Source organism: Telmatherina bonti (assembly GCF_933228915.1).
Source record: "Telmatherina bonti genome assembly, chromosome: 22".
In the NCBI taxonomy this organism is placed as follows: Eukaryota; Metazoa; Chordata; class Actinopteri; order Atheriniformes; family Telmatherinidae; genus Telmatherina; species Telmatherina bonti.
This window is the reverse complement of record NC_136631.1, coordinates 14,493,925-14,503,616: the sequence shown is the minus strand read 5'-3', so window position 1 is coordinate 14,503,616 and position 9,692 is coordinate 14,493,925. Positions and strand designations below refer to the sequence as shown.

General features: G+C 39.1%; 1 protein-coding gene across 1 annotated transcript in view; it reads left to right on the top strand.

Moving 5' to 3' along the window:
• Nucleotides 1–2,680: 2,680 nt before the first annotated feature.
• The window catches only part of akt1 (v-akt murine thymoma viral oncogene homolog 1), a 29,122-nt gene continuing 22,110 nt past the window's right edge, over nt 2,681–9,692 (top strand). The window contains exons 1-2 of the mRNA XM_079262518.1: nt 2,681–2,818; nt 7,569–7,745. Of these exons, the coding sequence (XP_079118644.1) occupies nt 7,700–7,745 (46 nt within the window). The 5' untranslated portion in view covers nt 2,681–2,818; nt 7,569–7,699. The remainder of the gene's footprint in view (nt 2,819–7,568; nt 7,746–9,692) is intronic.

The window sequence follows — 9,692 nt, the reverse complement described above, 5'->3', positions numbered from 1 at the left end:
ACTCATCTCTTTTAGTTTTGTTTGTGTTTAAGAGGAGGCGATTGTTTCCGCACCATCCCACAAAGTGATTGACCAATTCCCTGTACTCAGCTTTGTGTCCATCACTGATACACCCCACAGCTGCAGAGTCATCTGTGTAGTTCTGCAGATAACAGAGATCAGTTGTATTGGAGGTCTGAGGTGTATTACTACTAACAAATATGGATAAGATTTTCAGATGGAGACAAATATCACAATAAGGTTGGACACATTATCTCATATTTATAGTTTGTATATTTTATTTTTTTCTTTTTAATCTGAAACAGGTCTCTATTGAAAATGAGACATTGGGTCTCACTGGGATCACCTGTAAAGATCAAAGGAAAACATGAGTCATTAATTGGACTATGCTCTGTAATATTTAAATGGGAGCATGAAAGGACTACCTACTGTGCAACTTACTCTCTGTAACATAAGCAACACCTCCATTTCCATTGACAACTCCTCTGTTTCCCCCTCCCCCCAGGTTAAGAGTCTATATGTCATCCTCAACAGCACTGTATCATTCTAGTCCCAAATAAATAATGTCACTCGTTCAGATTACTTTCACCTACGCCACCTCCCCTGTTTCCATCCATCTCTCATGCCCTGCTATTCTGGTCCACTACCTGGTTACATCTTGTCTTGATTATTGCAACTTGATTCTATTTGATTCACCTGACAAGTCCCTGAACTGCTTCAAAACTCTGCTGCATGTATTATTTTCAGAAAGCCCTCTTTCTGTCATATCACACATGTCTGTTTTTGAGGAACTTCATTGGCTTCTACATACAAAATCTTATTTCTCACCATCAAGGCCATCAAATACCTTATCTCTCCTTGTCTTACTGAACTCCTCTTCATTGACATACCCAGCTGTACTCAGATCTGCCGCTTCCTCATACTTACCATCCCACCTGCTCGCTTAACCACCATGAGGGAGAGCCTTTAGCTGCTCAGCTCCATATCTTTGGAATTCCTTGTCACCGAACATTAAATAATCACAATCACTTGATACCTTGAAATTCCATCTTAAAACACACATTTCTGGAGTAGCTCATTCCCTTTAGTTGTAGGACTGGAATGAGCTCCCAGTGTCACAGTGTATTGATGTTTTTATATGTTTTTGAGGTTTTACTTACTAGTATTTTCATCTTTTTTTAAAGTGTCTTGAGAGTCCTGAAAGGCACCCATGAGTAAAATGTATTATTTTTTGGACAGGGAATATAAAGTTTAATATAGTTTCTGTTCAAAGAGAGCAATCAATGTGCTTTACACAGAATTGGTGGCTATTGAAAAATTTCTAAAAAAAAAAAAAAAAGGGTGGAAGTGTCGTCAGGAGAAAACCTCTTGTCTCTAACAAGAAAACGTAAAGTTAAGTCAACCTCTTCATTTATAAACATATTTGAGAATAAAATAGGGAAGTAACTGGCCTGACAGCTAAATTCCATGATTGGGATGTGCAGTAGCTCAGTGATAACAGGGAATTCTACAACATAATGACTAAGATGTAAAAGAATCTAATGTAAGTGTTGTCGCAATAACTCAGTCGGAGTCCAAACCTACAAGACAGTAATGCTGTTGTTGGACCTCATGAGAGCTGTGCATAAATTAATGCAAAAAAAGAAAAATAAACTCAATTAGCTTAAGCAACATTTCAAAGATGAATTTGCAAAAACAATCTCCCACAGTGATGTGCTAAACTGATAACAGGAAATGGTTACTTCAAGTTATAGGTTTGTAAACGTGGTTTACAAGCTTTTGCATCATGAGATGTAGATTACTCTTTACACACTGCTTCTTCATTTTAGTTTAGTTTTCAAGTTTTACAATGAATAGTTACATGACTGTATCCAAAATTTGATGAGGTATTTCTCATCTCAGTTTGTATTTCCATTATTCTAAGGCCCATTAAGGGCCAGTTTTTTTGTTTGTTAGTTTTTTTTTCATCATGTTTTGATGTAGAAAATCTTCTGGTGAGCTTTATGGTTTTCACATATGTATGCAGCAAATTGTCTTTTCATAATTCTTTTTCTTGTGCTACCCTTCTTAAATTGTTGCCCTTAATCATGTAAATAACTTTTCACATTACAAATTTAAGGTGATTTGATTATTCATATAAGTTTTAGATAACTTCTATATTTTTTGTTAGTTTAAATTAGAGTTTAATGTGAAAATAACAGTGGTCTTATTCATAAAGGTGATTTCTGGCACCTAACTGATGCCTATAAAACAAACAACATTAATTTTAGAGCAGTTACTGAAAAAGTTTGATATGGGTCTTTGTTAATGACCGAGAATTTACACATTAATGGCTAAGCTTTAGCAACTCACTACAGAGCAACTGTCAAACCACAGAAACAAGCAAAAAGCAGTATCTCATGTGATTTTCTCAGGAAGTTCAATAAGTGTGAGGATCCACCTTAAAACCTTACTTCTGTGGGTCCATGCACCATATTTTGCAAACAAGCAGCACAGATAAAACAGAACAGAGTTCACCGGGGCCATGCAGAATAAGCCTCTATAGACACACTGCAGGATATTTTTTTCAATGGGACAGCAGACAGCCTACTACTCCTCCTGTTAGTGACTGATATAAGGTCGGCTCTAGGACCCGGGAGAGCGTGCTGCCACTGAGGCATTGCAGACAGCGCGTTTGGGAGGTGTAGTGGAAGAAAGGCAAGAGAAGCGGAGTAAATGAGAGCACTTCTGTCCACATTGTTGAAGGACTTATCAACTCAAAATATCGCCGAAACAGCTCACTATAATGAGACGGACACACTGTTGAGTTTCTATTCAGGTAAATGTCCGCGCTTCCTTTGCATGGTTAACTACAAGAGGTCGACAGCTAGACAGGGTAGGTCCCCATTGTACTTACATGGGATGCGGTTATTCTCACCCAGGCTGCCCTGCTAGGCCCCATATCCTTTCTATCGCTAAATGCAAACCTGAAAATGAGGTACTTTCCTGGCTTCACTTCGCTGTAGAAGTTTTTCATTGCGAAAGTCGACTGCTTATAAACAACGCGTGAAATACGGCGCCTTGTTGTTTTTCCACAAACAACACTGAGTCTCTTAAAATGTAAACCATTCATTTTTGACAATGACCACTTTAGAGACACGACTCGCAGGCCGAAGGATCTGCAGGCATGTTACTTGAAACGGTCCACCTCAGCCAGAAAGTTGTTTTTGCTTAAGCTTTATGGCTCAGGAGGCAAATGAAAACAAATGAGCTCAACAATAAAGCAGCTCATTCATTGTTATCAACCACTTCTGAGTTTGTTTACGTGGTTGGGATTGAAAAATACTGCCATCCTTCTTTTCTTTTTTTTCCTTTTTTTTTTTTGCTTTGTTTGTCTTACAGACTCTTAAAAAGGTGAAGTAGAACATCTTTGTTTTGACTTGTTGCTACTCTGTGTAAAGGGGCCTTTTTGTCCTCTTGGACCACAATTTGGACAACAGGGAGGTCTTGAGGAAAAAAAAAAAAGCCACAGCTGTGTTATTTTCTTGTTTTCCACTCTTGTAATTCTCTTCAATGAGATAATGCTTGCTTTTTGTTTTTTTTTTGTTTTTTTTTTTGTGGTAATTCTACTGTCTTTACTGGCATCATCCCACCCACAGCAATTAGGGTTTATGTCTACACAAACACATGTCAACTACAGAGTTTTTTTTTGTTTTTTTTAAAAGTGTATTTTCATAGATATATCAAATAGGAGTGTGTAATGAAGAGCATGTTGTCGAAGTGGACTCTACATTTGAGCAGCAGACAATTCATTGGTGTGAAAGATGTAAAGCTTAGATGTTAAAGTTGAGATAAACATCACATTACTAATATCTGTTTGTCTCCATCTCCCAGGGTTGAGAACATTGTCCCCAGGCATGATGTACCCTTGATGCCTTTAAGTGTCAAAATGTTTTTACCGGTCATGAGACTGTGTCTGTCTGTTGTGTGTACGCAAGGGGACTTGGCATGTGACCTGGGGAAGACGCAACAAGCTGGCGTAATGATGCCGCCACTGACTGCTTGATTCTCCCTATTCTATTTAGAAAATACCAGTTACCTCCCACCCAATCTACCCCCCTCGCAACCCCGTTGACGCAAATGTGCCACTGGTTGCATGCAGAATCTGAGGAATGTTGTTTGAAATTTTGTCCCTGCAAACAGACAGACTTACAGACGGACCTGGCTGTGCCACAGGAGCGCAGATGTATTATGACTGAGAAAGATACTGTTAGCATCACATGAAAAAAAAAAAAAAAGCTTTGCTCTGTCTGCGTCACAAAAACTTTTAAGTGTTTTTGAGAGAAAAAAAATTGTTTGTCTTGCTTTTTAGTTGCTATTTGATTTACGGAAACCCCGTAACACTTTGAGTATGTTGAGCCTGGGAAATTAATTCAGCTTTGAGTTGCATCTTTAAAAGTGCAAAACTTGTCTGAACATAAAAATGAATACATTACTGTGAGTCATAAAGGGTTTGCTGTTCATGTCATCACAGGATTAGGCCAGCGAATGTACTTGTCTGTCAAGATATCTGCTCCAGTTATGTAGTATTCTGCTGCAATGGTGTTTTAGCTGAAAAGAGAACTTGGGAGTTTCTTATAGATCCTAATAATACTGCTTTAAATGTGACATTTTATCACAAACTAAGTGTTTCCTTGGGCAGTGTTTTCCAGTACCATGTGAGCACGTTTCATGTTCTTGTTTTTTTTTTAAATTTTTAAATATTTGGAAGTAATGTTCTACCTTTCTAACCATAAACCAGCTGCTGAATGTAGTCTAACCAAATGGCAGCAGAAAAATGGAAGAAAAACATACCTGTCTCTGTACTGATCAGTGATCTGTGATGAAGGAAGTGTTGTGGTGATATCGGTCTGATTTTCTACTTCCTGTCCTAAACACATGGGACTGTCCTCTCTGGCCTAGTGACAGGCTCAGTGTGTGGTATCTTTTGCTGCATGACACTAATTTGCATTGAATGGTATGCCCCCCCTCCCCAACCCCTCCCTTAGCTGGAGTCAGAAAGATGAATGATTGAAAACCGCCCTGACATCAGGGCAGGCAGGCAGGCGGTGGCCCAGAGGCCTGCGGACCATGTGACCCGCTGTCAGGGTACTGGGTTCATTCAGTGGCTGTTGGCTGCAGTGCTGGCAGCAGCCCAGCTTTTCCACACAGGCCGCAGTAGCAACAGGTCGCTCCCATTAAAACAGCAACGCTCTGTTGTGGCTCCAGAGCCAGTCTTGTGCATGTGTTGCTTTTTTGGCTGTGGCGTGTGTGTGCTCAAGTTTGTTTGTGTGATGTTTCCCAATGTATATATAACGTGTGCATGCCTGTGTCACAGAGTGCACACTAAGATGCAGAAGGGATCCAACAGTTTGAGTGATCCCAACTTTGAATTGCACTCAGTGTGCTTTTTCAAAGCAGACTCCGGGATCCTTCCAGCATTGGTTGTGTGACACAAGCACCACAACCCCAGTGTAATAAACAAAAACTGAGCAAAAATAAACTTTGATCCAATAAAGTTGGTTTCACTCGCTGATGGAAGTGAGAGCAGAATGGCAGTAAAAGGCGTGTTGATCGCGCACATCCAGTGACAGATGTAGTCGAGCCCGAGGCTGTACTGATATGACTCAAAGCCTGTCAATAGTCACATTCACTTCCTGTTGTTGTCCCCACCAGTGAGCTGGATTAGGCCAGTCAAACAGAGGTCTTTTTTTGATGGCCTTTCACTGATGAAACATTTGAGAAATTGATTCCAGGCGATGGTTAGAAATTGCCTGGTGCAGTATGGGACATTTCTGTGTGCTAGCATGGCAATTGATCTTTTTCCTTCTTCTCTACATTTAATGCTATCTTTACATAATAAAGGAGATCTGATTGGATCACAGGGTCTAATGATTTTGAAATGATACTGAAATAAACTTGCAAGGTTTGTGCTTTTAAATGATAACTACTAAGTCTGTTGGAGTTCATCCTGTTTGTCAGACTATTGTCTGTGCAGACATGGAGAACTGTCGTCTTCAATACATTTTGACCTGAGCATACGACTGCTACTGCAAACTTGATCTTCCACCCCATATTTGGTTTTAATACTGCAATTTACAATGGAGACCATTGCACACATTAACTCTCTAAATTTGGCTGCAGTTTTAATCAAGTTTTTTTTTTTTCTCTCTCTTGTCTAACCAAGCGCACCTGTAGTTGTCCTCCCAGACATGTTGTCTGAACAGAATCCATGGCAAAAAACTTCTATAATATCTTTGCCAGATGTACAACAGAATTTATTAAACCGGCAGACTAATGGCATAGATTTATACATTTTGTTTGGATGAAAATGCAAATAGTTTTTGCCTTTTAAATATTAAATAATCTTAGCCGTGAACAGTAATTGCTTTGCTTTTGTTGACATAACAGTTCCACCTACCCAGGTGTGTTTTTAGTGGTAATCTCAGGCTCTTCAGTTGTTATCATTATACTAGATTTTTTTTTCCTGTCTGTGTAAAACCATATTTTAATAAATGGTTTAAAACCTTTGATTTATATTGCATTTTCAAGTTTTTCATCACATGGCAGCCCATTTGAAAATGAGCTAAAAAATCATAAAGTTTGGAAAACATTTATTTCTTGCATCATACATTTTAAGGCAAAGGTCCTGCCTTAGCATACAACTTTTACTGCAACAAAGTGCTGTACATAAAAAAAGTAACTATAAAGTACATTTTTTAATTGAATTGCACAGTTCAGTGATTTAAAAAAAAAAAGTGCATTCTTTCATTTCAGGTTACAAAGATGACTTTTTGACTCCATTTGTTGATGGGTGCATTTTTCTCCGACTTAAATATAATATGATATAAAGTAAAATAAACAGAATCTAAAGATGAACATCTTCATGTCCTTGTTAGTGCATGTTGCATTTCACTGTAGCATACAATGGAGCAGAAAGAGTAGTAGCTGTTTGAAATTAAAATTTATTTTTGCATCAAACCCAGTTCAAATCTTCTTGGCACACTGTGACTTTACAAGTGAGATATAAAAATGAAATCATCTATCCTCCTATAAAAAGACATCAAGTTTTCAAAGGAGCAGAACAAATATTAAAGAAGCAAATATATAACGAAAAATAAAAATTGAACTTTGCAAAACAGGCTTGACCCCCTATTAGTTTAGCTGGTTTCTTTTAGAACTATTTGACGTCATTATTTTCACACTGCCTTTGTAATTATGAGAAGGGAAAACTCCCCGTTTATCAGGAATAATTGTGTCAATTGTGACCAGCATGGAATTTTCCAATACGAGCGACTTTATTGTGAATGCGAAAAACCGCGGCCTTGCACAGCTATTTGAACCTTGAAATGTTGCAGGTTCCACTTGTTAAAAAGACACCACTGTAGCTGTAGCATGTTCTCCTTTAACTGGGTCATAAAGCACGAGGATCCACTCAGTTCCACTGCCTCCCTTCTACAATGTTGACCTGAGGGTTAATATTCAGACAAACTGAAAAAAAATTTGTCACCTTGAAGTAGGGCTAATTTTTACTTTTCCTCAATTAATAGGTTACCACAATTGAGAAGGCACCTTTAAACCCCAGGACCCCATCTCCTGGCTTCTGCACGGGGCTGAGTGAAGGAATCAAAGTTGTGTCTTTCCCTGTGGGAAACCTGGATCCTCCATCCTGCCCACCAACATGACCAATGTGGTGATTGTCAAGGAGGGATGGCTGCATAAAAGAGGTAAATGCATGATTTAAGTTTTGTCTATCATGAGTTAGATTCAAAATGAAATTGCTGCTTGCACTTTGTTTACTTTACGCCGCATTGTTTACATTTCATGAGAGATGTATTGGAATGATCATAACCTTGTCTGCAAAAAACCCTAGCTGTTCAAACATGCAGGTTAACCAAACTGGTACTGAACAAAGATTATCTGACTAAATATGTTCGTTGCGTAAAAATATTTCCTAATCCCATGTCAACACATGTTGACTTTTCATGTACTGCATAGTAGTTAAGAAATGTGCACATTGTATTACTTTGAGTACTTTTCACTTGATTTGGCAAGAATTCACATGCTATTTCAATGGCTAACAACATTCAATGTTTGCAAAGTGGTTGATTGTTAGGAAAAAATATTTTTAAAAGAAAAAGAGCCACCCAGTTGCAGAGTCCCCCAGTGGGCCCCATTTAGCTCCTCTGACAGTGCTGTGTGGCGTGGCGGGGCTCTGTGTCGGGCGTGAGTCCTGTTGTTTGGACGAAAAGGAATTCCTCACATACCTGCTGGCTTTGAGCAGCTTTATGTGTGCATACTAACTCTGCCTTCAACTGTGGCTGCCTCGCAGAACCCACTCCATCACCACCAGGGGCAAAATAGGATAAAAAAACCTCTACAAAACCACTGAAATATCCTGGGCCTGGAGCCAAGACAACAGGCTTTTACTGGAAGAGGGGAAACTGAAACTGAGACTTAAAGGGATAAGGTGATGGGAGCAGGTCGGTAGAAAAGATCCAGGGACTCTGTTGCAGAGGACGGAGTCAGCCTCAGGCAGACACACCTGTGTCTTTCAACCATGTGTTGGGGGGGGAGGATATAGATCCTGTTAGCGTTTCATTTCCAGGACCAAAGTCTGCAAATGGTTTGAAACGACCGCCCCTCTTCTTTTTCTGTTTTCTTTTTTTCTTTTTTCTTTTTTTTTTTTAAATTAAAATGTGCAATCTTGTATTTTCTTCACATTTTCATAGAAACCTGTTAGATGTCATTTCAGTTTCATATAATTTAATCCTTCATTTGTAATGTTATTTTCTCTTTAAAAAAAAGTATTTATGACTTTGGGACCAAGTGACTCTGTGTGTGTATTCTCCCCCTCAAAAAAAAAAAAAAAAACCCAAAACATTAAACCAGGATAATCATTTCTCCAAAAAGTGCCATTTGATATTACATGTTTGGCGTATATCATTTGTACTATGTACATTGTTTACTTGCAGTTATTGTGGTGTTTTCCATTCCCCCTTTTTATGCCACAAAACTGGCACATGTCTATTTTTCCACACCTAAACTTACACTAATAAAAAACGGAACATTTGTATGGACAGCCTTCTTAAAATATAACCAAAAGATTAGTCAAATAGTGACTACTAAAACAACAGTGAGGTTGTCTGGCACATGCACACACAATTCCAGCAGTGACACCTTTTAGTTGTGACACTCACATTAAACAAACAACCCTTCAGGAATAGTGAGTTGGCATGCTGTCGCAGCCCAGCAGCTGTGCCCTGTCAAATGTCACCTAGAGCCTCTGTGCTTTGATTGGAGGACATCCGCCTGCTTTCTTGACAGGAAGGCTTTTAGTGTCGCATCACTGTCATGCAGTCTTTGCCCCAGAGCCACTGCACAGAAGGTGAACTTGCAAGTAGCCCTGTCTCGTCAGCCAGGTTACCCGCTTTCAGAGACTCTCCACTTCCTGCACCTTTTTAGTAGAGCTTTTTTTGTGCGGCAGCGCCACCTAAGTGACTCAAATCTCCATGTGGGCGTGATAATATATGGCTTAAACAACCTTACCATGCTCATTACTCCCATGTGTGCACTCAAAATACCAATTTAACATCTTAGAAAATATAGACCGTCATATTTCCATCAACAGTTTGTGTGTGTTCCGTGAACCTGGTCAAGTACCCACTTTCTAC